The sequence below is a fragment of the Chionomys nivalis genome, chromosome 15 (assembly GCF_950005125.1).
Source record: "Chionomys nivalis chromosome 15, mChiNiv1.1, whole genome shotgun sequence".
Taxonomy (NCBI): Eukaryota; Metazoa; Chordata; class Mammalia; order Rodentia; family Cricetidae; genus Chionomys; species Chionomys nivalis.
Window position 1 is genome coordinate 32,062,026 of NC_080100.1, and position 27,591 is coordinate 32,089,616.

Genomic DNA, 27,591 nt, shown 5'->3' on the forward strand with positions numbered 1-27,591 from the left:
TTGTGTGTCTGTGTGCATGTGCATGTGTGGGAGAGATAGGAAGAGTGTACAATGTATTTTGGGGGAGCACGGTATGAGTGTGTGTGGACAATGTGCACATCTGTATGTATAGTACAGCGTGTGTATACCTGTGTATATGGTATGGAGTACGTGTGTATACGCACATGGTGTTGTGTGTGTGTGTCTGTCTGTCTGTCTGTCTCTCTGTGGCTGTACGGTACATGCACAGGAGTATGAGGCCGGAGCACTCCTCGATTGTCTCATATTACCTTGAGACAGGTCTCTCGCTACATTGGACGGTCACCATTTTGCCAAGGCTATACTGCCAGAGAACTCTCAGGATCTGCTTGTGTCTGCACTGCCTCCCCCAACACTGGGGCTGCAGGCACACACAGCCAGGTCGGGCTTCTCAGGTGGATGCTGAGTACTTGAACTCGGGTCCTATTGCTTGCAAGTACTGTGCTATCTCTCTAGGCCTCACAGCTGTTTGGAAAGGGCTTTACTTCTTAAAGCAGTTCATAACAAAGGCGTGTGACTGTAGAGGAACTCCCCATACACCTCCTGTTCTCACATATTCACGGCTTCCTCCACTATCAAAACCCCATGATTACGGTGATGCATTTGTCGTGACAGGTCTACACTAACAGATCTCATCACCGATGCCAGAGTTTACATTAGGGCTCACGGTTGGCATTTCAAATATTCATACTATGGAGTTGAAAGTGTGTAATTGCCTGATTCCATTAATTATGGCAGCACATTGAATGGCTTAGTACCCTAAAGCCCTACTGTACTCTGTGTGCGCACCTCCCTCTTTCTCCAACCCCTGACAACTACGGATTCTCTTACAGACAAGCTCCAATCTAGGAAGTTAATTATTATCCTTAAGTTTAATGGTTAAATTATATGACATGTTGTTTCTGTTCAATAATTTACTTGCCTAGCACATTGCAGATAACATGAATTAGTTACTGTTTCCTTTTTATGGTCATAAATAGTATATCTGAACAGGTTGTATATAGTCAAAATAAATGGAATAAAGAGCAGGTTGTGCCTGTTTGTAGTTGGAAATTTTGGGGGCCACCAACCAGCTCCCAAATAAAGACATGGAGACTTATTATTAATTATGAATGCTCAACCTTAGCTTAGGCCTGTCCCACCAGCTCTTTTAACTTAATTTAACCTGTTTCTATTCATCTACGTTTTGCCTCAGGGCTTTTTACCTTTCTTTCATTCTGTATGCCCTACTTTCCTGCTTCCTTTTGTCTGTACAGCTGGCCCCTGGCATCTTCCTGGTGTCTCTTTTTCTTTTGCTCTCGAGCCCAAATTCCTCCTCCTACTTACTCTCCCTGCCCAGAAGTTCAGCCTACACCTCCTCCCTCGCTATTGATTGTTAAGATTTTTATTAGATAAATTGAGTTCCTGAGGCAGGCAAGGTAAAAAAGCGACACATCTTTACATAATTAAACAAATGCAACGCATCACTCCATGGTTAAACAAATATTCTGCAACGTAAAATATATGCAACACATCTTTATATTGTTAAAAAAAGGCAACACATCTTTACATGCTTGAACAAATATTCTGCAACACCCTTCTTTTCACATATTTCTCTTATCTCTGAAGTTATCAATACAGACAGGAAATGGCTGGGGAAAAACTATCTCAACTCTCTTTATATTCTGAAACTCATTATCAAAAATCCCTTGAAGATATAAACTAGTATAAATACTAATAATATATAGCTATAAATATTAATAGACCTAAATACTAATATAAATTAGTATAAATAATAGTAACTATAAATACTAAAAGCCCCTGATAGTGCCTGTTTCCACATGTCCTGCCTAGCACTGCTTTATCTTTTCCTAAAGTTTTAGCATTTGTAACACCCGTTTTCTCTGTCTCTCTCCCCCCATTGACTCTGATCTGAAAGGACTGCAGAACCGTCTCCTGCAGTGACATCACCTGCTGGCTGAAAGACCTTCACATCAAATCGGAGTACTTTATCAATGTGACAACCAGAGTCTGGAACAGGACCTTCGCTGCTGTAAGTCTCAGCTCTACCTACTGGGCCGTCAGGGGTGAGCAAGGAAGCATGTGGCTTCATTGTCAAAAATACTACCCCCCCTTTTTTTTTTGGTGAAATAGCACCCTGCCTACAGGCAGAAATGCCCAAACAAGCCTGAGCAACTGTACTCAAGGTAGTAAGTTCACACCCCTTTCCAGTGCTCACCCTGTCTGGCATTGTCTCAGAATCATCTGGAGAACTCATAAAGAGGTCTGCCTTTTAAATGCCCACACCTGTCCATGGCATGTATATGATCTATATAGATGCCTTTGCTGTCCTTGCCAGAAACAGCGTCTTCTTGGTCTCCCTCGTGGTGTGCCCACACTTCTCTTTTCGGTATGTTCATGCCATCTTTCTCCTTGAGTTCCCAGCCAAGTGTGTCATTGATCTAATTATGCAAAGATGAATCCAGCGTGAGGGTCCATCTCCTTTTATTAATAAACAGGCAGATGCCCTGCTTTCCTGGGTTAGCTTCAGTTTGATGAGTAAACCCAGAAAAGCATACAAGTCTGAGGCTACTTCCACCTTCATGGAAAAGAAAACCCCCCAAACAATAGTCACTGTTGTTTCCCTGCACGGCAGGCCAGAGTCTATCATAACACTATTTGCACAGGGATTGGGTAGCCAGGACGTTAGTCTGGCAAGAACAATGTAAATACAGCAAACCTCAACTTCCTTGAACCTGACTGCCAGAATGGCTAGCTATGCCCTTTTCCGATGCTGACTCTGGGCGCCGACAAACTACCTTCGTCAGGATCTCCGGGTTCTGTATGGCTTTCTCTGGATCTCACTGAACTCTGGCCCTTTGATTTCCACCATGTCACAACCAGCAATAACCCCCATTCTCTGAGTTGGAGTCCTGTGTTAAAGATTACCCTCATTCTTTGGCCATGAAGTCAAAACATAAGCAATAAGATAAAGACATAATATGAAAATAGTGATGGGAGTTTAGGGAAAGATTACAGAGCTGGGGAAGTGGGAAGACTGAGGGGTTGGGATTTCTTTTGAAAATACGGTCCTTTTTCGTTTGCCTGTTAGCTGCATTGGCTTCACAGCCTCTGGGACAGTTCTAAGTCCTAAAATGTGATGCGTGCTGATGGAGGGGCCACCGTTCTCCCAGCTGCTGAACCTGGTACTCAGTCTTGGTACTCAATCATGGTACTCAATCTTGGGACTCAGTGGGTTCCTGGCTCCTTAGATCTGAAGAGCAAATATGTTTGTAACAAACTCTGCCCAGTTGGAAGGAAAACTGACTTCTGCACATCAAAATAATGTCGCTCCAGCTCTGTGAAAAGTCTTTGAGTTTTCTTGAAGCTACAATATTTTTACCATTGTCCTTTATGAAAGTGACTCTCAGTGGGCTCAGAGGTAGCCTTTCCTTTGTGGGAGCCAAGTTCTTAAGCAGTGGGGAATTTACCCTTTTTCACAATGGTTACACCCTCCAGAGTTACTGGTTGTCAAGCCCGGCACATCTTTCTCCTCCATACGAGGCCAACTATTTACCCTTGCCTTACTTTCGTCTACTTTAACAGCCAAGTAGACACTCTGGTTTGAGATTCAGGTCTCATTTCCTGCATGGGGCTCACTAGGTGGTACCTCCTGCTACTCCTTTTTCTGATGCAAGGATGTCAGCCTAACATCTCAAGTGTCTCATCACACACTGATTGCTCGGGCTGCCCAATAGCACTGGCTGCCTTTTGTAAGGAAAGCCTGGGTGGACACTAGCAAGTGTGCTATTCTGCTCCCCTGGGTGTAGTTAATACTGTAGGATACTGGGCATGTGTTAGAACAGCCAGCTCTGTGTGGGCGGGTATATAAGCATTTTAAGAACAATTATTTCATCATACAGGCTACAGGTGCTATTGCCTACATTCACTGACTGCCACTTTTTGTTTACATTTCTACTGTCAGTACTAGAAAAACATAAGAATGTGTGTGTGTGTGCGCGTGCGCACACACACACACACATACACCACACGCATGCAGGGACTCTTGGAGGTCAGGAAAGGGAATTGGATCTTCTGTAATGGCAAGTATAGGTGGGAAATGAGCTGAAGTCCTCTGTAAGAGCATTGAGGGCTCTTAACCACTGAGCCTTTTCTACACACACACACACACACACACACACACACACACCACGTAAATACTCTTAATGCTTCACCTATAACATATGTTTAAAAAATCAGTATTTAGGGTTAACATATGATGCAATCTTCCATCTTGAGAAAATTAAGAGTAACCAGAGACTGGGCCAGCAGAAGGGAAACAAATGGCTCACTTTTTGGAAATATATTCTCTCTTGCTGGCTGCTGGATATGGTCTAGCGAATTACTTCATTAAGATGTTCAATCATATGCCCTAGCAACAATAACAAGGGAGTCCTAATAGCTAGAGTCCGTTAAAATAGCTGTAAAATCTGAATTCTCTCATACATAATTATAAGGCCCATAATTAAAAGTGTATAGCAAACACTAACATTGATGACACATAAGCTTACTGTATATCCTTACTTATGGCATCATCACACACATATGTCCTTATACATGCATCCCAAACAGTATCATCTCATAGAGACACTTAGATTAGGACATGTAAAATCATTCCTAATGTGATATTACATGTAAGAATGCTCAAGGTTTCTGCAGTCAGCGTGTATCGCCAAGTTCCGGTACACTTTCAGATAGTAATATTTTATACAATAGAAAAAGAAACTCAAATGCTGGTGTCCTGCTCCATTATGAGACTTGTTCAGGTATGGGTAAAAGAGTATTATGTGTAATTTTCTTTCACGTATCAAGTTTCATTAAATTTAAAAAAAAAACTCACAGTGACAAGCTTTTCCTTTTAAAAAGGCCTTGTAAGCCTTCTATTTGAATCACTTTCAAATTTGAATAATGTCAGAGGGTGTTTCCAAGGCTCGTGTCTGGGTGCCACCCTGGGCTTCGGTTTAATTCACGGCAGTCGGCTCCAATCGGTGCAGATTTCAAAGGCTGCCCGGCAACCTTGGGGCAGGCTTAGTCCTCACAGCGAGTTCAAGCATGCAAAGGATGAATCTTCAGCACCGGGTTTTCTTCTTGTGACTTTCCACCAGGAACTAAACAACCTTAAACAGGCCGGCTTTTCTGTGTTTACTGCTACAAGGGTGAAATGTTTTTATTCTGTGTTCCAGTCGACTTTCCAGACTCTGCAACTGACAGCAGCCGCAGAGATTGATACACACAACCCCCAGCTGTACGTGATTGAGGACAACTCTGTCACGGTGAGTGTGCTGTGTGTCTCCCTGTGACAGGCATTCTACTGTGTAAAGCACAAAACGGCCATTCTCATCTCTGTGTGTCCAGAAGACTAGCTGAAAACCTGAAGGCCTGGGCTTGGTTAGACAGATGTGACCAGGATGGCTGGGACTCAGAAGGTCCAGTGACACACTTGCCTTCTCTTAGTCCCGCCCCCCCAGGCTGAGAAGTGCTTTCTAGAAGTGACCGATCCACCAAAAAGGTACAAAGGGGCTCTGTCATATTTGGGACACCATGGTGACAGTTCATGCCTCAAGCAGCAGCATCCCTTCGTGTGCTGTGAGAAACCGTAAGGATCTGAGGCATAAGACCTAAGATATACTACCTTACATCATAAATTAGATCGGGAGCATTATAAATGAGTATGTAAATAAGGCATTTATTAAACTTTTTATACAAGTTCTTCTTATAACCAGACACTGTGACATGTCCATTCATGGCCCTCCATTCGAAAGAACTACAAATGTAACCCTCGTTTAAAAGGGAAAGGACTATGGAGGACTGTCCCTTCACAGAAGACAAAGGCGGTCTGTTCTTGGGGCTGGCAGAGGCGACTTTCCTTAGCAGTGAGCCTCTGGTTAGCATGTGCCATTTTTAGATACAACAGGATTTCCATGCCCAGCTAATCTGCTGGCAGAGCCCCGAGCATTTTCCTCCCCAAGCTTTTGTCTAAGAGCTGGAAGTCAATTCCCAACTCTGCCCCCAAGGCCAGCTGGACGGTTGGCCTCTGTCCAGCGCTCCAGCCTACACATCGGGTAGAAAGCCAAGGGCCCCATGAACTCTGGGCCTCTCTCAATGCCTGTGTTGAGTTCCCAACACTGCTGCCCCACTCTTGTCCCCGGAAAAATTATTCCACACAATGGAGGCTGCTTTTCTGTCTTTGGTTTGGGAACCTCGGTCAAAGCCCACACCCTCTCTGCCGAGGCTGGGCATGGAAACCCAGAAGTGGAGCCAAAGGAAGGAAGTGCAGGCTCCAAACTCGAATCACTGTGAACCTAGTGACGGTGAGAACAGTATAGACTGCTCTCAAAGCCTGCCATAAAGGTGCAGCATTGGGGGGGGGGGGTCTGTAAACGCTGCTAAAGTCTGTCTTTTGTGAAAACAGCCCTTGAAGATAGTAACTGAAAATTTAAAGTTTCATTTTCATGAGTCCACCAGTTTTCTTGGTTTTTTTTCTATGAGCAGTACTAATTAATAGCAGAGACTGGCTTCTACTTGTGTCTGTGAAGTTATTCTGTAATCCAAACAATAATCTGGATAACCTTTTCAGGAATACTTGGAACCCAAATAATATGCTGGCACACACTGATATAAAGGCCCACTTCAATGAAGTATTGTGCTCAAGGGTACAGGGTGATCCAAGCATCAGATGGGTGGGCTCCAGACCACAGTCTTGGTACCGCACTACTACACAGCAGTGAACTGGGTGAATTTATGGTGATTTCATTCAGAACATTTTAGCTTTTCAATACAAATGAGGAGAAACAGACTCACAGAGCTTGGTTCCTATTTATCCCACCATAAAATGCAGCTTGCCAGGTGGCAGCGGTGGCACATGCCCTTAATTACAACACTAGGGAAGCAGAAGCAGGCCAGTCTCTGAGTTCCGAGTTCGAGGCCAGCCTGGTCGACAGAGCGAGTTCCAGGATGGCCATGGTTACACAGAGAAATCCTGTCTCCAAAAATAAAGCAAACACAAAAAAAAAAACCCAAGAAACAAAAAAGACAGCTCTTCTATAGTTTAACATGGTAGTAAGTAAATAAATTATTGTTCCCTTTTGCTCTGTAACTCTAAGAATATTTTTGTGGAGACCCCTTTTATCAACCAAGAAAAAGAATATGAAGTGTCACTGTTCAAGCCCTAAGGATGCCATTCCACTCCACGCCACAAAGATCACCATAGGACAGGGGCATAAAGCCATGACTATGCCCAAGGACAGTGTCGTCACTGAGGTCAACCTCACCCTGGCAAAACCCCATCTGTTCTGCTTTTCCAGTGTCTTGTATCAAAGTTGAAAGAGACTGAAATCATATTTTAAAAGCTGATACAAAATTATTGAATGAGGGGTTGGATGGTTGGATGAGGCTATGCTTGCCCAATTCCTAGGATGCTTTGGTCTCATAAGAAAAGAAAAGAAAAGAAAAGAAAAGAAAAGAAAAGAAAAGAAAAGAGAAGGAAGGAAAGAAAGAAAGAAAGAAAGAAAGAAAGAAAGAAAGAAAGAAAGAAAGAAAGAAAGAAAGAGAACTAAAAAGTAGCTGGAGTGTCTACTTTAAACAAGAAAAGCACTGATGCCTTCTGTTCAGCACAGCCATAAGACAGTAACACAGCAGAAGGGAAAAAAGTAGAAAGGTTGTGCATTGCCTGAGTTTTCAAATTGTCTCTTCAATGTGTTTTTCATGATGCCTGAGGGACAAATGCTATGACAAGTCACAGCCCCCTCCAGAACTGTGGGTCATATTTATAAATTATTGAACTGTGTTAGACCATATTACTTTTCTGCTAAATGGATAACTCAATTGTGAGCATGTATTCATTCACAGATTCCCCTTATGATAATGAAACCCACCGAGAAAGAGGAAGTACCGACAGGGGTTATAATAGGAAGCATAATTGCTGGAATCCTCTTGCTCTTGGCTCTGGTTGCAGGTTTGTGGAAGGTAAGAAAACTTCACAGGTAAAAGGTGGTACTCCCAAAGGCCCCTGTTTTGAATGGCATGGTACTGCTTGCCATTGAGAAAAGAAATGCAAAGTTGTTTGTGCTTTCTTACACAAATCTTTAAAAAACCAACAGGGACTTAGTTTGGTTTTAACCTTCCTATCACACAGTAACCTGAAAATTTTGTCTCAAATAAATATGACAGATACTCAGTTTCACACAATGAAACCTAAAGTTCCTCAATATATGAATGCTAAGATATTAGTCTGCAGTCTGTGCGCTAGTCCCCCCAAATGTCCTCTAGAGGGGATACAGAGAAGTGGGCAACAAAGCATGAGCCAGCCATGGGTGGTGATGTCATTCTTTTCTTTTGTTGGGTATTTTCTGGGCATGGTGCGGTGTGGATACGTGTGTTTGTTGGCTAATGACCAAATCAAGGTAACTGTAGTCACAGGGCGGTAACCAGCTATGTCATCATCACCTTACAGCTTGGCTTCTTCAAAAGACAATATAAAAAAATGAGCCCAAATCCAGATGAGATGGACGAGACCACAGAACTCAACAGCTAAACTCCCAGCGGACACCACGGCATGGCGGCTGGCGACTCCCAGCTACGGTTCACTCTGTGACAGTCCGGTTTTAAATAATTTAATAGGCAAACTAGCCTGATAATTTTAGAGTAAACTGCTGGTCAGTTGGGAATGAAGACATTGTGGGTGGAGGTTAGGGCTAAAAAAAAAACAAAGACATTATATATAGAAAGAAAAAAAAAGTAATTTTTAAACGGGCTAGTCCAGTGTTTACATGCTAACGTTTATTATGTCAAGAAGACAGGATGAGTCTATGCATGACAAGCCTTCAAGAAAATTGTAACATTTTTCAGATGGGGGGTGGGAAAGTGCATGGGGGGATGCTCTTTTTAATTTTACTAAAAGTAACAATAGAAGTGAAAAGTACCTGGTATGCATATAATACATAATGCATATTATATATGTTATATTATTAATATAGCATATAAGTATGTATTACATATATATAACTGTGACATAAATTATATTGTAAATAATATATATTATATTGAATGTTTCCACATATATATTACTATAATATATATGAATGTTTGTTGAAAAGAGAGAAAACCAGCATAGATTGTTTTTTTCAATTTATGCTGGTCATCCAAGGTTGCGACAGAGGATACTTTTAAATGATAATATTATTTATAAACTAGGTTTTTTTTAATAAAAAAAAAAGTCTTGCTATTGCAGGACAGTAATTTCAGCTACTCAGGAAGCTGAGACAGGGGTCCGAGTCTGGGGTGTCCCTGAGTTGTACAGTGAGTTCAAGGCTATCCTGGACAACTTAAGGAAACCTTGTCTACAAGCAAAAGGTGAAATGCCGCTGGGGTTCAGCTTAATCACAGAGTGCTTGCTTAGCAGGATCTTTAAAAAATACATAAAACTTGTTGCTTTCTTTCATATCCTGACTGCCTCTTCTGAGTACTATCTTTACTATAAACATGCTTGAATAGCCAAGAGAAATACAGAATATATATATATATATAGTATTTTATATGTGCATAATACATATATGTGCACATACATACAATACATATATATGTATATATACATATATAGAATACTTGCATATAAATATACCAATTACTAAAAAAAAAACACACCACAAACATCATGCTGTGGGAGGGTCAGTTTAAAAGCCAAGACACCAAAATTTACTAATCCCCTATACTATAACAAGTTTATAGTATAAATGTCTGCTGGGGCCATCCTGACAAAGGAAAGGGGGAGGGGCGTTCCTTTTAGGAATAGCAAGATTTCTCTTTTACCTGATTAGCTAGCTGGAAGGGACTAGCGGATTTGCCAGAGATGAACAATTTCTTTTGCTAACTGCCTCGCCTGCCTCTCCCCTTCCCTGTTGCCCTTAACGACAGAAGCCCCCAGCGGCCTGCCTTTCCCCCCAGTAGTTACCCACTCTCCTTTACCAGTCCCAACCTGCCCCCCACACTACGACAGTGTGGGGTGAGAAAGTCCCCTTTAGCACACCTGTGTGGCTATTCATACACTCCTCAACTTTAGGGAGCTATTTCCATTTGCTGCTACCCAGTAAGAAGACTATGCCTGGATTGCAGCTGTCACAGTTATACAGAAGGTGAAAGGAACAGCTCAGGGATTCGCAGGTTGGACGAGCAGCAGATCCTCTATGCTTGATTCAGGCAGGCAAAACTCTTCAGCTCCGACTCTAGAAACTCTGACTAGGTCGGGCTGATAGAAAACCCAATGGCCTGAATTTTGACAAGCACCCAGGCGTTGTGATGTAAACAGACTGTGCTCCAGGGAGTTGCACACCCTTTTCCACCCTTGGCACCTTATTTCGAAGCCTACACATTCTCCAGAAGAGCACCGGGAAGACGGATCCAGGGAACAACAGTAGAAGCCACGATCACACACTATATGCATAGAGCTTTGGCCCAGTCCTTAACCTCGCGGAACTTCATTGTTCTCATTATGAAAGGGGAAGTCAGGGTTAGGGCTCAGCAGTGACTCAGTCTTAAAAGTTAAACATAAGGATTTCCTACTATACAACCTCCAAGAATGGGACCTAGGGAGGTCAGAGGAAAACCAGTTTGCCTGGGTGTGCATGGGTGGCCCTGACTGTCCCCATGGCCAGGCCCCTGCGTGGCAGGCCAGAGCCAATTGGACCAGTTATTGGCTTACTTCATCCTTGTCTAAAGCCAAACAGAAGGGAAAAAAATATTAGCTGCAAATGTCAGGAAGGCACAGCAAAACCAGCTTGGTACTCTCTTAGTTACGTGATCCAGGGTCCAAGTCTTTTAACAGCTGCGTGGAGGCACTGTGGCATTCTAACCAAATTTTTAGTTTGGAGTAGAGAAACCAGGTTGACAGAGAATCCTTCACAAACCTACTATACACACACACACACACACACACACACACCTTTTCTAGTGCACTTTAGGAGTACTCATATCACACAGTTCCTTTATTTTACTGCCTGCCTCTCCTTCTACAGGCAGTAAACCAGGGTCATCTACTACTATACACACAGAGCTTGAGACCTTTGACGAGCCTTGGCTTAGGTCATCAGTTTTGATTAGTGTTTAAGGGGTAAGGCTGGCTTACGACTAAGACTTAGACCCAGTCTCTAAACCATTTCTCACGCTAGCCCAGGGGTTGTGACCTCAGCGATGCTGTAATTCTGGAGCAGGCAGTTTCATGAGGGGAGGAGCTGTCTTGTTCCTCCCAGGGTTTTCAGGAGCATCCTTGGCTTCTACCTACTCAAGGAAAGATTGCATCTCCCCCCCCTCCCGGGGTCCTGACACCAACACATGTCCCGCACACCCAGTCTTTACTAAGTGACTCCTGTATCTTTCAAGAAATTTTTAGCAAAGCCGAATGTTCTCAAGAAATTATTGGGGGCAGGTAGGCAGGGTTGGGAAGGAAGTTTTGTGGTCCATTCAACCCTATCTTTTGCTTTAATAGTAAGTATGGGACTCAAAAGATGTCAGGTTAAAATTTCCATTTCATAAATGGTGGATCACAAAAAAATGTGATCTTAAACACTTGAGTTGCCTCCTGCGTGCTCAGCACACAGCTCTATAAAGAGCAGCAAGGTAAAATAGTGTAATAAAGGAACTGGACTCATTTAAAACTATGCATCACTCATTTTAGCAGCAAACTATGAATGCCTAACTGGTCGCATGTTCTTCTAGCTAGCAGTGTTATCTTTATAAGGCAGTGAACCTTGCCTTTAACTGTGAAGAATAAAGAAAACTGAAGCCAATTTATGATAGTCACACACGTGCCTATAATTCTAAATTATAAAGTATAGTGTTATGCTGCATCTATCTTGATACAGGGCTGTAACCTAACATGTAAGAATCTCATTAAGACTTCATTAAAGAGAAGGCAGGATTCTTAGCAGAACTCCCTCATCCATCTCCTTATACACACACAATTCTGTACACAATCCCCGAGCACTATGGCCTTTATGTACATTCAGGAAGGTTCCTTTTCATTAACAAGAAAGAGTAAACACCCAGAGTTAAAAGATAAACATGGGGGCAACTTTGGGAGTAAAATATTTACTACTTTGAATTTTCAAGTAGAAAGATGTAGTCAATGTGTAAATATATAGATTGTATTGTATGTACTTGGTTTTGGCAAATGAAGCCAAAATGTAAATGTATATATTGCACAAGGAGTAGAATTGTCTATTTTTAAAGAGGAGAGTGTCTCATTCTCTCCACACAGGATTAGTAGTCTTGCTGAGATGTAATGTTTGCAGGTTTGAACTAAATGTGCTTTGCCATTTTACTCCCCCCAAAAGTAAACAAGATGAATGTATTTGTTTGTACCCCAATTTGGTGAATTTATTTGATTTCTTAGAAACAATCAAATTATAGTGATTGACATAAATAAGAACTTTCCCTATATCAAAGCACGAGAGTCGGACAGAAAAGTCTTATTTAATTGAAAATTGTTCTTTTCACAACCTGTTGTTAAATATCATTAAAAATGTTTTGAAAGTAAGCTCCTCTACTTGGGTTTTTATTGCAAAGCCACACATTTCAATATGTCTTAGGGAGTCCTTTTGCTTCAGAACACATTCAAGATTCAATTTAAGAAGACGTGGGCCATCAGTAGCCTAAGTTTGTGGCCTGACAGACAATCAAAGCAACCGATGTGCCGCAATGTGCAAATCACAGTGTCTCACACACATTGAAGAATGGAAGCCGATAGACCCGAAGCTCGATAGACAGGAACGCAGACTGCCCTCGCGGCAGGGAGAATGTGACCATGTTGCCATCTACGCCAGTGCTGAAACATCTCCCACTCTGGTATCAGGCCTTCCTTCCTGTGAATTCCCACCCCCCAAAATGTATAGCTTTCTATAGAAAAACGAGTACATGTGCTTAAAATACAAGCAAGAAAAAAAATTGTTATTGTTGTTTTTAGTTTTATTTTTCTTTACAGAAAGATCCATATTATTTCTTTATTCAAAAATTTTTTGACAATGTATTTCAACCACACTCTTTCCCCACACTCCACTCTCCTAGACTCTCCTACCTCCCTACTCAACCAACTGTGGTTTTGTTTCTCTCTCTCTCTCCTCCCCCCCAAAAATAAATAAATAAATAAGTAAATAAAGGAACACAGAAAAGCATGGAACTCTCTTTGTGTTGGCCAACTACTCCTGGGCACAGGGTCTGCCCTGGAGAGTGGCTGATGTACCAAATGACACTCTATTAATTTTCCATTTCCCAGCAGAGATAATTGGAAATCGCTTATTGGTCAGAGCAGGACTTCCTTCTTATCAATGGCTTTTTAAAACGTGTATGGAAGCTGTCATTGTGTCCCATACAGGTAACTGTGTAATAATTACTGTTCTGTATTAGTACTAAAAACTACAAACCTTTTGGTTCTGGTCAGTATTAAATTTAAGTCACTTGCAATGATAGGCCTGGATCTACTGCCCTCTGCTGGATGATTCAACTAATTACAACACACCATGGACTAGAATAGCTACCTTTGCCTACTGGTTCGTTTGGTTAACCAGATGCTTTTTCACATCTGTATGTGGTACGACTTACATGTCAGGTGTGTTTAATTTGAGAGACAGTATGTGAAGCCAACAGCACCAGTATTTAACACCACCACAAAGATTTAGCCGAATGTTATAAGCTCATGCAGTTCGGTGAGAAAGCCCTTGATCTCACGCAGTTGAAGGTAATGATGGTGATAAATGGCTGGGTGTCGCACTTCAGGTGGCATCAGACACCATAACAAAAAATGAGGCTGAGGAAATGGACAGGGGTTCACTTTTAAGCAGGGTAGTCTGTGGAAGTTCTGTGTGCAAATAACACTCAGAGTTTGGAACAAAGACAAGAAGCAGGGTACATAAATCTCACAAGGAAGAACAATCTAGAAGAGGCAAGAACGGCTTGCCCACACCAGTCACAGCAATGGCTGGAGCAGGATGGGAGGTGGGGAGGAAGGCTACTATGTTGGATAGCAGAGGTGAGAACGCTGGAGTCTGGGAGGTCCCAGCACCCATGTGAAGGCCCTTATAGAAACATAGATGAGTTAGGCTGGAAATGGCAGAGAGGCAGGTGATGGTTGAGTCCACAAGGCCTGGACCATGAAGGGGAAGTAAGGAAACTGGGTTCAAAACTCACCCAGGAATCCTAGTAGCCAAGACGTTCATACTCAGGAAGTCAAAACCAAGATCCAAACGACTGCTTCTTAACCAGTCTCGAAACATGCTGAAGACATATCGTGACTCTACAGATCATATCCAAAAGATACAAATCTAGAGGCTACATCAGTGACCAAACATCTGCTATTACTTTTGTGTTTTGTTTGGAAATTTTCAGCTCACGATTATTGAGCTTCTTGGGGGAACTCACGCAGGACCAGTCACAGTCCAGAGCATGCGATGTGCTAAGGCTGCGGTTTGTTTTGAAGGCTACTCTTCTGCTTTAACATCCAGCTGGCAATGGCTACGTGCCACGGTGACATCAGCCTTTCATCTCCAACCACCAATTAACTCCGCCCCTCCAGAGAAGTCGGGGACGAAGGAAGATCCCTTTGAATTCCAGGGCCGTGTGCTATAAACTTTCAAGGATGCTCCATTCTGGTTCTTCCAGCGCGTCCCAAATCTAACCCTACATTTTCATGCTGGAGACTTAAAAGTCCAGGTCACACACAGCATCAAGCCTACTTAACAAAGGCATGATTCTTTAAAACTATTTTTAATGTCTGCTCTATGCTCTTTAAAAACACAATTACCTTCAATAAGGGCCTTTTAAAAGCATTTGAATGGTAATTTTGTTGTTGTTGTTGTTTTTGGTTGGTTTTGGTTTTAGAGACAGAATTTTTCTGTGTAAGCCTGGTGTCCTGGAATTCACGATGTAGACCAGATTAGCCTCAAACTCAGAGACCCTCTCTAGTACTGAGATTAAAGGTGTTCACCACCACTCTAAGCTCTAGAAATGGAAAGTATCTCACATTAATGTTAACACCAGGGGTGTACAATCCTAGGCAGATACACAGTGGCCCAGTAACCTAATGTGTTTTCAGGGTTAGGGTAACTGACTCCAACACCCAGTTCTTGATACAGATGCAGACTAAAACCTGTGAAGGAAAGGAAGGTTCTAAAGTGACAGAAGGTTGAGATAGACAGACTACCCCAAATCACTAGTGGAAGTTTATGGTATAAATGGTTTCTCTGTCCCACCTGTTAAGAAAAATCCTCTAGACAGGCGCACAGAAATCCAATCAAGCCAAATTAAATCGAATTAAAATTCCCATGTTTTAATAATTGCAGCACTCTCAGGTGGCCGAGAGCATGGGGAGCACATGCAAAACCCTTAACTACACGTTCCTCCTCGGGACTCCCACTTAAATACCTGTGGGAGTGGTCCTTACCCTCCCCTGGGGAGGGGTCAGGACCTGACATGCTGGGATTTGGAGTCCAGACCAACGCAACTCCCAGGCCAGGGGGCTGGGATGGATGCCAGGGCCTGGGGTGACGCTCCCAACTTAACATCACACCACCCAGTCCCACAGCTGCTTCCAAATAATCACTCAGAGGCTCACATTTGTTATAAATTTTTGCCCAGTGGCTCAAGTTTATTATTAACTAGCTCTTACATTTAAAATAGCCTGTGATTAATCTATGTATTGCCATGTTGCCATGGTGTTTGCCCGTTTGCTGGCATGTTGTTTCTTGGGTGGCTGCTGGCATCTCTCTCTACTTTGCCCTCCTTCTGCCTGAATCTCCTTTTGGCTTTCCCACCTAGTATTATTCTTCCTGGCTATAGGTCAAATCAGCTTTATTTATCAACCAATGGGAGCAACACATATTCACAGAAAGACCATCCCACAGCAGGATGGAGATTTTTCTCTCTTCCAAGTGTCCTTCTGACCCAATAATTAGGGGTGGACCAAGAAACAGAGAGCAAGTAACCAAGAAATCCCTGAGGATGCATGGCTATCCTGTTGCTCACAGCCATCAAGAAAGACAATCTTCTCATGATAACAAAGATACAAAGATGCGGGACAGGGGCAGAAGTCTGTCATACGATCGGCTTTCAGAAAACATTTGTTGAATATATGAGCTAACTAGGTAAAATGTGGTTTTCCTGGACATAATGAATAGAATTACTAAGTTACTTAAGCCAAAAAAGAAAGAAAAAAAAAAAAACGCTTCAATCTAAGTGTTTAATGGTAGTCTTTATTCTTATTATAAATGTTTCTAATTCTATGATGACGTCTATCATCCAACTATGCTGGGATTTTAATTATTTAGGAGCTCAGAATGCACCTGAAGTCGCCCCCTACTGATGCTGCAGAAACAACAGATGTGTTACTCATCTGGGTCGTGATGATCACAACACAAGCATCCAAACACCACATTATAGAACTTAAAATACATTTTACTTATCAAATATAGGTCAATAAAGTTGAAAAAACTTTCACAACAAATTGTATGGGACTTTTGTACTCGGACCTGCTATGATAGCTTGACCAATCAAAAACTGGATGTCTGGTATAAAAATTTTGCAGAAAATTTAATATGTTTAGTTATAACTTCACACAAGGTAATATCATATAAACATTATAAAACTATCCAAACTATTTTAATAAATAACCACATAATCTCCCTAAGTAGTTGTGGGCCAACTTTCAAACATCAGATACCATTTTAACACAAACCATTTTGCTGATAGTTTTGCAACAATTTTATGCTAATTTTTACAGTCATAAGGATACTGGTAACTAATGAAATATAAAAAGGTTTACTGTGTAGTTATAGATTCTGAAGTCATAGTGGTCTCCGTAATATAAAATTTCTTAGATATTATCACAAATAGAATCTACTTTAAGCTATTTAAAATCATGATTTATTTGGTTTTACGTTTAAGTTATGTAAAATATATAATATCAAAACTAACAATGACTTTCTGATCCTGCCGATCTTTTGTAAAACATGCCTGATAATGATGTTGTCAAGATCCCATGGGACAGGGAGGTCTTCCTGGGACAGCTGACCATAAAAGGAAGGTCACAGTCCTTGTGAGCTGGCTACAACTGGGAATTAGTCACAGGATGGCCCAGCAGACCTTATCTCATATTTTAGTCAAGCCATTTCTTCCACCTTTAGTTCCTGTAGCCCTCATCACACACGCTCATGCATTCGGCTATTTTCCGTTCGTATCACCTAAGAGATTGCTTGCCACATTTAAGATTTAGGCACCAGCAAACACCCAGTGACTAATCTCCAGCAGCCCAGAAGCACTCTTTGTTTCCTTTCCAAGATGATGCTGGTTCTTCATATATTTCCTAAGAGAACAGAACCACAACAGGTCTTCAATATGGATTAACAAGAGAGAATAAAATACACTCAGACAAGTCAGACAAGAGACCAGGACGTCTACTTCCACCACCCACCACTTTTGACAATCTAAGCGACATTTCCACGAGCACAAACATAGATGACAGGCAGAAGTTGTCACAAGATGCAACTAGAGAAAAGAGTAAGCAACTCCATCTGGGCCGCCTGCCTCTCTCGGATCTACTTCTATTTATCAGCAGTTAGATTAGGAATGAGAAAACGGGAGGGCTTAGCTTCAAACCCTTTTTTCTTTCCAAACTCACCGACCTGGACATTCCTAAGATTGGGGGTGGGCTGGGTTTCCACCAGCTGTGAGGTTACGTGGGAAGCTGGCAAGTGTTTTCCACAGGCCTGTGCCGCTGCCCGCTGTGACCTCTGCGCAATGCTCTCTACCTGCCTGTGGCCCCCTTGCCTGTGTCTCAGATGATCTTCAAGTGTGAGCTAGGCAAAGAATCAGACTGGAATGCAGACAACCCAACAGGAAGAGAAAGGTTATAGCCTCTTCCCACATTGGCCAAATTTCACTTCTACAGCGAGAGAAATCCAGATTCAACTTCCAACTGCCCTTAAATTCATCCCTGCCATTCTCACGTCTCCTCTTCCCCCGCCCCTCTTCTTGTCCTCTCTTTCTCTCACCCTCCCCATCTCCACTACCTTGTTAAATTGCCTTTTCTGGGTTCTCTCAGTTTCCTCACAGCAGCTATTTTAAATGCTTGGCCTGAAAGGTGTGCACTGCAGGCCACAGCAAGCCACTAATGCCTTGTCTGTTCCTGGATAAGGTCTGCGTCCCCTGCTCCCCTTCATGGCCTCTGAGCACCTCCATGTTCCCATTTCTCTACAGACCAGGAAGCAAATAGAAAGTCCACCTATTCCTTGAAGAATAAACCAAGGGCATTGCCCACTGCTGCTTCTTGCTCAGTTGCAGGGCTAGCCCCTGCCCCCCATCAGCTGTCTTGACTGTCTGTCTGCTCCGCTCCAGTGAAGAAAGCAGCCTTGCCATCTGGCTTGAACCTCATTTGGAACGCTCTCCTCTCCTCTCCCGTGCGCAGGCTTGCCTCCTATCCTATTCTCTCAGAATCATGTGGTCTTTACACATACCCTGTCCTGTAATCCCAGAGCAGTTCCTAAACTCTTTAGCCCAAAGAGAGGATCAGATTTTAGCCAGAAAATACATTCACTGAATTTCCCAGACCCTGGTTCAGGGGTACCACCTGATCATCTTTCCCACTGGCTGAGGCCAGCCACCCTTGAGGATAGTCCTGGCCCTGGACGGCTCTTCTGATCCTTTGAGCTGGCATTGGTTCCTTGGCTTTGGGAACAGCCACACTCTAGGGGAATTCTAGACTCAGATGCCTAAGTACATATTTCCAAGATTTACAAGTACAGAACTGTCTGTTCAGTGTTGCTGCAGTCAGGCTTGGCGGTGGGGGGTGTCCCTTCAGAATGCTCCATTTAACCAGAGAATTACTCATTCTTGTTTAGCTTGACTTATTGGCAGAAAAAAGAGACAGAATGTCCTATCACTGCTTCTATTTTACATACATACATATGCATATATTGGGGATGAGGTCTAGGTAGCCTAGGAGAAAATAAAGCTTGTGATCTCCCCAACAGTGCCGAGAATGTAGATGTGTACCATGTCTGGTCGCTATTTGTCTTCTAATCCACCCAGTAACATTTTCTCAGACATATTATCCACCCTAAGACAGAACCACTAGATAAAGGCTCTTCTGCCGTAAGGGATTTCTGTTTTAGGCAAAGACTAAGTAGCCGACATCATTCTCACTTGCCTCTAGTAGAACAGAGTCCTTACTGAAGGGAGATTCCCATATGAACTGCAGGAAAAGTGTGGACTAGAAATTCTATCTGCCAGCACTCATGAGGCCTTTTCCACACCACACATTCCTTGGGGCATATATTTTTTATGCTTAAACTTGGAAAACAGACACGTCATAAATGCACCATTTCAGATAAGGAAAACCATATGAAGCCAAATTCTGAACGTCCTCTTACTTTACAAATGAGTTATTTCCGTCACTTACCTTTTTCCATATGGGCACCTTGGCTTTCAAAGAATCGATGGCATAGCTCACAGCTTCCAGGGACGCGGCTCTGTGAGCCGAGGACACAGCAATGATTGTGCTTGCTTCTGACACCGGAACCAAACTTCAACAAGATGATGAAAACAATTACCATTATCTCCTAATTCACATAGTAGAGAAACCACTGAAAGGGTGGGAAAATCTGCTTATAAATTAGAATTATAACGTAATTCTCTTTTATTTAAATATTTAGTTTAATTAGAAAATGGTCATTCATGTCAGTTAGAGTTAGTGGAAATTACCATATATCCATAAAACTTCTTTTTTTTTTTTGTTTTTGTTTTTGTTTTTCGAGACAGGGTTTCTCTGTGGTTTTGGAGCCTGTCCTGGAAGTAGCTCTTGTAGACCAGGCTGGTCTCGAACTCACAGAGATCCGCCTGCCTCTGCCTCCCGAGTGCTGGGATTAAAGGCGTGCGCCACCACTGCCAGGCTTCCATAAAACTTCTTTATGGGGACTAAGAAGAAAAGGTCCTCTCTCTAATTCAGTGATTTTCAACCTTCCTAACGCTGTGATCCTTTAATACAGTTCCTCATGTTGCGGTAACCGCCAACTATAAAATTATTTTCATTGCTACTTCATAACTGTAACTTTGCTACTGCCATGAATTGCAGCGTAAATATCTGTGTTTTCCAATGGTCGTCAGCAACTCCTGTGGAAGGATCATTTAGACCCATAGGTTGAGAACCACTGCTCTAATTCAACAGACATCTAATTCAAACAAGGTACAGGGTAAGATGGTATCTAAAGACCAAAGTGACCACACACACTTAACATATAATTACAAATAATACATACCAATTAATCTTAAGTAACATAACTGGCAACACCCAGTAGCATTAGCAGTTAGTAATAAAATTATAGCTAATAACAAAATAATGACAGATGTCTTAACTGCTGGCTTCTTTTAAAATCCTGGAATGCCATTATTCTTGGTAGTATGAAAAATAAACTGTTTTAACAGCTTCAGATCTACAGCCAACTTTCAACATAATGCCAAGCCCAGGGCCTGAACAACTGTCTAGGCTTCGAGGATTTAAGCAGGCATGCCCGCAAGCACTCAGGCCTGGACCTGAAGGTCTTCATTAGAGCAAAAGAGGGACAGAGGGCACCCAAACTGCCGTCCAATAAGCAGTCAAGGAAGATGCTGGGAGACCTCTCTGCTGTCCTCCAGGGGAAAAGTACAAGCCTTCCTTTCTCAGTAAGAGACAGTCAGTATCAATATACAGACAAAAAGCAACCAAATTCAACATTCAAAAGATAAGGAAACCCTACCCAAGTCGATGGAACACCGCAATGTGTCTGACTGGCCATTTCTGCCTGATGTCAAGACAAATTTTTCTGATTTCTTTTTCTGCCATTGGTAGATAAGCTTCATATTCTAAACTAATGACTTTTTTGCCTTCAAAGTTATTTCTTGTAGTCCCTAAAAAACAAAACAAACAAAACCACACAATGAAAATAACATTTTTCCTATATTAGAAATACTTTACAGAATATTTTTTTTAAAAAGGATTGTTTCTAACTTACAAACAAGTATTGTACATTTGTCTAAAACCTACTTAAAATTTCCTACAGAAAAAAACCTGATTAGGAAAGTAAACAATAACCATCTCCAAGATGGTCAATAAATAATAATAATTAAGCAAGCTCCCTGAAAGCATTTGTTCCAAAACAGACTGTGTTCTTCTTCTTACCAATAGTGTTTCATACTTAAAAGAAAAATATCTGCATTCCCAGTATTATCAAAAAATACATTTTTGCCTCAATATTTGGAAAATGCAAGTTTTCCTCTTAGCATTGACTTTTATCATGCCTTTATTATCCCTGTAACACAGCTTGTGAATCAAAAAGTAACTAAGATAAAACCAGAACTGAGCCAAGTGGTGGTGGTGCACGCCTTTAATCCCAGCACTCAGGAGGCAGAGGCAGATGGATCTCTGTGAGTTCAAGGTCAGCCTGGTCTATAAAAGCTAGTTCCAGGGCAGGTTCCAAAGCTACAGCGAAACCCTGTCTCAAAAAACCAAATACACACATACATACATATATACATACACACATACATAATACATAATACATACATACATACATACATACATACATACATACATACATACATATTAAAAAGTTTCTGTCCACTTCCAAGGGCAATCCTGGTTTGCCACTCAGTACCCTGTGCCCTTTGACTGTTGACACTAACACAGAAGTTAGTGTCACTAGTTCCTACTCTGTTGCAGAGAAAATCACAAACTCACCTACAAAGAGAGACACCGCACCACACTGCGGGGAGATCACCAACTGAGAGACTTTATCCACTGAGAGCTTCTCTTCAGTCAACAGTATTATGTCTTTAGGTTTCTCGTCAACCTCAACCACATCTTTCCTAGAAATAAGATGTCAACAGCCTTCAGCGAGAGTGTCAGAAGTAACACTTAAGACTTACATGTTGTTTCCATGTCCCATTTTTTCTTTATCAGGTAGGAAGAGGAGGTTTTGATCTGAATGATAAGTTCAAAGTTCTAACAAACTAATACAACTATTACTATCCCTCATTAGTCTACAGGAATTCTACATGGTCGTAATCATTTACATGTGTCCATATCATGTGCCAATATACGCCAAGAATGTAATTATTGTTCCTCTTTCTGACACGATGCAATTGAGGTATCACCACTTTCATCTGTATGTATGTCATCGCTAACTTCTATATAGGCGAGCCCCACGCCCAAAACATCACTAACCACTATGTAGCCGAGTCCCACACCTAGAATACCGCTAACCACCAAGTAACCAATCCCCACACCATCTAGAAGACCATTAACCACTATGTAAATGAGTGCCACACTAGAACATCACTAACTACTATGTAAAAGAGTCCCACACCTAGAACATTACCAACCACCATGTGACCAAGTAAGTCCCAAATGACTTAGAAAGTCACTAACCACTACATGGCCAAGCCACACACCACCTAGAACATCACTAACCACTGTGTGTCCAAGCCCCACACCTAGAACATCACTAACCACTATATAACTGAGTCCCACAACTAGAATATCACCAACCACCAAGTAACCAAGCCCCATACCACCTAGAACATTACTAACCACTATGTGGTGTAGGAGGTTCTTTGATCTTTGTGTTGCTTTCATTGGTTAATAAAGAAACTGCTTTGGGCCTGGTGATAGGGCAGAACTTAGTTAGATGGGGAGATGGAACTGAATTCTGGGAGGAAGAAAGCAGAGTCAGGGAGACGCCATAGAGCCTCTGCCTGAGACAGATGCTGGTTAACCACTGCCATGTGGTGATATACAAATTAATAGAAATGGGTTAAATTAATATAAGAGGTAGCCAATAAGAAGCTAGAGCTAATGGCCCAAGAAGTGTTTTAATGAATATGGTTTCTGTGTGATTATTTCAGTTCTGCGTGGCCGGGACGAACAAGTGGCCTTCCTTGTAACCACTATGTGCCCATGCCCCACACCTAGAACACCACCAACCACTATACAACCAAGTCCCACACTAAGAATGTCCTTTTTGTTTATTCAAGCAAGAGGTGGGAAAAGAGAGGAGACAATGATTCCATAGGAAGAAGGAGCCCTTCACAGTCTGGCTCAAGCCCAGTAGTCATGGAGGAAAGAAGGTAACGACTGTGGCCTACAATCTAGATATTGTGTAGTCTTTTTTGGTATCTCATTTATTCACCAAACAGTAATATGCAATGCCATATTTTATACTACACTGGGTAGTTTTATGTCAACTTTACACAAACTAGAGTTATGTGCAAAGAGGTAACCTCAATCTTTCCATACTAGATGGGCTGTAGCTAAGCCTTGGTGGCATTTTCTTGATTGATGATTGATATGAGAGGACCCAGCTCACTGTAGCAGGACACAACGCTTAGGCTAGTGATCCTAAATCTAAGAAAGTGGACAAAGCAAGGCATGATGAGCAAGACATGAGGAGCAACCCAGTAGGTGGCATTTATTTCTCCATGGCTTCTGTTTCAGTTCCAGCCTTGAGTTCCTGTCCTGGCTTCTCTCAGCACCAGAGTACATCCTGACAGTTCTAAGCAGACATAAACTTTTCTGTTCCCACCCTGCTTTTGGTCATGGTGTTTTATCATAAGAACAGAAATCCTAAGACAGAGACTACCCTAGGCACTGGTCTGCAGGGAACAAAAGCACAGGCTCCTGGCCTCAGAGAGCTCATATATAAGTAGGACAAGAAAACCAGCAAAGAAGCACGGGTCTAGGAAGATGGCTCAGCAGCTCTTCAAACCTAACTACCAAGCTTCAAGCTCAGAACATACACGGTGGAAAGAATCAACTCCTACAAGTTGACCTCTGACCTCCACATGCACCCTGTGGCATGTGCACATTCACACACAGACACACAGACACACACACGAGGAATGCAAACCTACCACACTAAAAACTTAATAGAAATAAATGAATTTCACAGGTCTCAGAGATCACAAAGGTCTCTCTAAGGAGGTCATGTTGCAAGTTCAGACCTGAGAGATAAGAAGCAGGCACATGAAGAAATGGGAACAGGGTGTAGGTGCTAAAGGGAGTGGCAAATGTCAAGACTCTGGAACAATAAAGAGCGTAATTGCCTGGCAGCACAGGAGCAAACGGGAGAGGCTAACCTGGAGGCCAGGGACGAGGACCTTACACTGTAGGCACAAGGAGTGTAATTGGAAATCCCGTGCCAGTTCATCTGATTAGAAAAGTGAAGGAAGGCTCAGAGAAGTCATTAAAGATGTATTTGAAGTGCTGAGAATCCATGAAGTCTTAATCCAGTCATGTTTTCCTGTTAACCAACTTTAAGAAAATAAAAAAGGCACCTGACTCCCGGGATTTCTCACGTTCTCTACATGCTATCTGGGGTGCCTGGCCCCTTTCCACCAGAGCTTCGCAGCTTTCCCAATGCTGCGGACCTTGACTGCACGTCCCCGTGCTGGGGTGACAATTTTGCTTCTGTTATGAACTGCGATGCAAACATCTGATATGCAGGGCATCTGATACGTGATCCCTGTAAAAAGGTCACTTGGCCCACAGGTTGAGAATCACTACTTTACACCCTTTTGGATTCTGATAACACAGAACCCCAACAGGTGACCTATGTGCTTCCCACCATACAGATTCCCCTTCCTTCTGATTGTACAAGACTACCCAAATTAGCGTGCAGGTTCTAAAATCAGCTGAGAAATCATTCAAACAAGTACTTTACAGACAGCGCCACCTCCCCAGCCTCCAAAGACGAGTTTCTTTTTTAACTTCTCTGAATTTGTTTTCCCACCATCAAAATATAAGCATAGTAAGATCTCAGTAAGCAAATGTAAAATAAATATAATGAATGTGTCCTGCTGACATTAAACCGCTCACTACCGAGATGACAGGAGATGGGAGATGGTGTGCATCACTACCTACCATCAGCAAAGCTACCCCGTTGATGTTGCATCAGTAAAGGACTGGTGCAGACAGACACAGCAAACCAAATACAAGTTATCATGCGTAGGGTCCTGCAGCACAAGACTGGCTAGGAAAAGAGACACCACACACCTAGCTGGCTCCGATGCCCTATCCTCCGCTAATTGGGGGAATAATGGCAATTTCGTCTCCAGGCTGAAGCAGGAGTTGCTGATCTCCAAGCTCGACATACTCTTGACGAACAGCAAGTATCACCTGATTTCTAACATCGGCCAATCTGAAAGAGAAACAGTCTGTGAGAAGGGGTAAAGTGAGCTCCGCCTCACATCTCCTCGGCTGCAGTGAGGAACTCATCACCCACGAAGGTATTAATCTAACTCTCATTCAGTAGAGAGCATAGCCCTTGAAGAATACACTTGATGACAAAGATGTGTTAGGTTACTATTGCTGAAAAGCCGGGTGCTTGGTGGGGGAAAATAAACAAATACCCCCAAACTAGACGAGGCCAATATTCAAGCCTTTAGAGAGAGAGAGAAAAAAATAACTTCCTAATCAGAACATGGTGTTTTCTCAGGCTTAAGTGTAGACAGCGATAGTCTAGCTGAGATGTCTCCCACGAGGACAGTTGTGTCCCTGAAAGTAGGTAAAAGAGCACAAAGTTTGGCCAACTTTTCACTGAAAGTAAAAGCAATCTGAAAGACTCCAGGGGAAGAATTCCCTGCAGAACACACAGGGAGGGCAGTTGCCTTCTGTACCCAGCACTGAGTTCTGGGTCAAGCCTGTCTATGCAGGCAGAAGCAGCACTCCTGGCATTCCTGGGACACTGTCAAATAAATTCCCCCCACATCTCATCAGAGAAGGGCTCGAAGTGAAGATGGTGGCAGTTACATTCAGACTTTCACATGCCAGGAGGACATTTCTCAAATTTCATAAAAAGCCAAGCTCAGCAGCATGTACTGTTTGTTATATTTCTAAAAAAAAAAAAAAAAAACTCAGAAAAATTCAAATATTCTAAAGAAAAGGACAGAAACATTTACAGTGAACATCTTTTAAAAGCATCTTTAAAATTATATCCTTAGGTTACAAAAGGCACAACTTACATTTTCTGCCCTAGAAATTATAAAGATGGTGGTAAATTATATAAACAAGTCTCGGGGCGTCCACTTTACTGTGTCGTTTTTTAGAAAATTACCTGTAATGTTTGTTAAACATTCCTAAATATGGGAGTTTTAAGATTTCAAAAAAAATAAATAAAACTAGTATTTTTATGTTACAACACACATATAATTTACACATTTCAAAAACATCAAAGGGTCCATTCTGTGCATTCTACAACTTTCACTACCCAGGATGCAGAGTCTCTATCTCCTTCCACAGCTGCAACGCTTTGATTTCCTGCGGCACAGAAATGGTCTCCGAACGAACTCCGGTTATTTCAGCACTTTTTGCGAAATACAACACTTCAATCTGAAACAGGAAGAAATGCTTTAAATGACTCGCACTGGGAAGTTTCCGAATGTAACTGCGCGTAAAACTTCAACATATCCACAGATTCATATTCGAGGCAAACGCTTTAAACCCAGCTCTGATTTCTTCATACTTTTTAAACCCGTCACAAGCTTGTGTGGTACCATTAAATCTTAGTTCCTTTCCTTAGAAAACATGGTTAAGTCTGACTTCAACTGACATAGAATTGATTCTTCCATAAATCATAAAGCAGTGAACGCAGGTTCACTGGGTCAAGGGGTGAATTACACAAGTAAACTAAATAACTCAATCAGCAAAGGTCCAGCTTTGATTTCACGGTGGTCAAATGACCTCTGATCCCAGTCTACATTTCGGTTAAGTTTCACAACACACAAAACTTGGCATCCAGCAAAGCAAATGGTCTTGAATTACAGGATAAACAGGTACTGCCTGGGCCAAACCTGTGCAGTCAGCCTGGGAACTAAGGGACCTGACCATGCAAAACGGCTCACTTGTCACTCAATACCGCTTATGTCTCTACGCAATAATCACGGGGTCTGCAAATTATCCAGGGCCTGTCAATCCCAAAGAGGTCGCACATTTCCTCGCGTTTTAATTTAAAACAAAAAAAAATTGTCTCTGTCGAAATGAATCCATGAGGAATGACAGGAAAACAAAGTCTAGGAGCCTTCAGCAGGGAATTGGTCCTGCAGGCCAGGACATGGACACCAGAGTCCGGGAACGGAACTTGATTTTCGGTGAGCTGCAGGCACAAGGCCCGGAGCAGGGAGGGGGTGGGGAGGCAGGGCCTCCCGAGCAGGGCCGGGCCTGTGGTGGAGCCCCGAGCCCAGACTAGCTCTCGCGCGCACAAAACGCTTACCTGGCACCGTGGAATCATCCCGCTGCATGACAGAGAGCTGGTTTACCACCTCAGAGGCACCGGCTGACTCAAGGCGCATGCCCAGTCAGATGCTCCTCTAGCTCTGGACCTGCGCGTGCGCACACTCCGTCCCGCCCCGTCACGCTCCGCCCCGCCCCCTCCCCTCCTGATTTCGGGTTTCACAAAAGTTCTCTGCTGCAGTTCCCTTTGCCTTTGTGTCTCTGATCTGCAGGTCAGCTGGTGTTCCCGCTTTGCG

The 27,591-nt window shown here is 42.5% G+C and overlaps 2 protein-coding genes across 3 annotated transcripts in view; one reads left to right on the forward strand and one right to left on the reverse strand.

The window, feature by feature from the left end:
* The window catches only part of Itga2 (integrin subunit alpha 2), a 93,306-nt gene extending 84,428 nt beyond the window's left edge, over positions 1-8,878 (forward strand). Inside the window, exons 27-30 of the mRNA XM_057789903.1 lie at positions 1,937-2,050; positions 5,241-5,330; positions 7,906-8,022; positions 8,510-8,878. Of these exons, the coding sequence (XP_057645886.1) occupies positions 1,937-2,050; positions 5,241-5,330; positions 7,906-8,022; positions 8,510-8,590 (402 nt within the window). The 3' untranslated portion in view covers positions 8,591-8,878. The remainder of the gene's footprint in view (positions 1-1,936; positions 2,051-5,240; positions 5,331-7,905; positions 8,023-8,509) is intronic.
* A 6,471-nt stretch (positions 8,879-15,349) lies between these two features.
* Mocs2 (molybdenum cofactor synthesis 2) lies at positions 15,350-26,452 on the reverse strand. Of its 2 annotated transcripts, none has more exons than XM_057789947.1 (6): positions 26,281-26,299; positions 25,121-25,265; positions 21,809-21,936; positions 20,829-20,979; positions 19,496-19,619; positions 15,350-17,401 (listed from the first exon to the last, which is right to left on the reverse strand). In XM_057789947.1, exons 2-6 carry the CDS (start codon positions 25,216-25,218, stop codon positions 17,333-17,335), a joined length of 570 nt encoding a protein of 189 aa, XP_057645930.1. In that variant the 5' UTR covers positions 25,219-25,265; positions 26,281-26,299; the 3' UTR covers positions 15,350-17,332. The 2 variants fall into 2 exon arrangements, with proteins under 2 accessions (XP_057645930.1, XP_057645929.1); XM_057789946.1 differs by lacking the exon at positions 26,281-26,299 and adding an exon at positions 26,334-26,452 and having other exon boundaries at positions 15,352-17,401.
* Positions 26,453-27,591: the final 1,139 nt, after the last annotated feature.

Excerpts from the sequence above, each read along its gene's own strand:
- Mocs2 (XM_057789947.1), bottom strand. The coding sequence starts at position 25,218 with ATGTCGAGCTTGGAGATCAGCAACTCCTGCTTCAGCCTGGAGACGAAA. Across the intron at positions 21,937-25,120 it reads AGGGCATCGGAGCCAGCTAG|GAAAGATGTGGTTGAGGTTG; the intron begins GTGTGTGGTGTC and ends TCTTATTTCTAG. Across the intron at positions 19,620-20,828 it reads GCGGTGTTCCATCGACTTGG|TTTGGTTCCGGTGTCAGAAG; the intron begins GTAGGGTTTCCT and ends ATCTTGTTGAAG.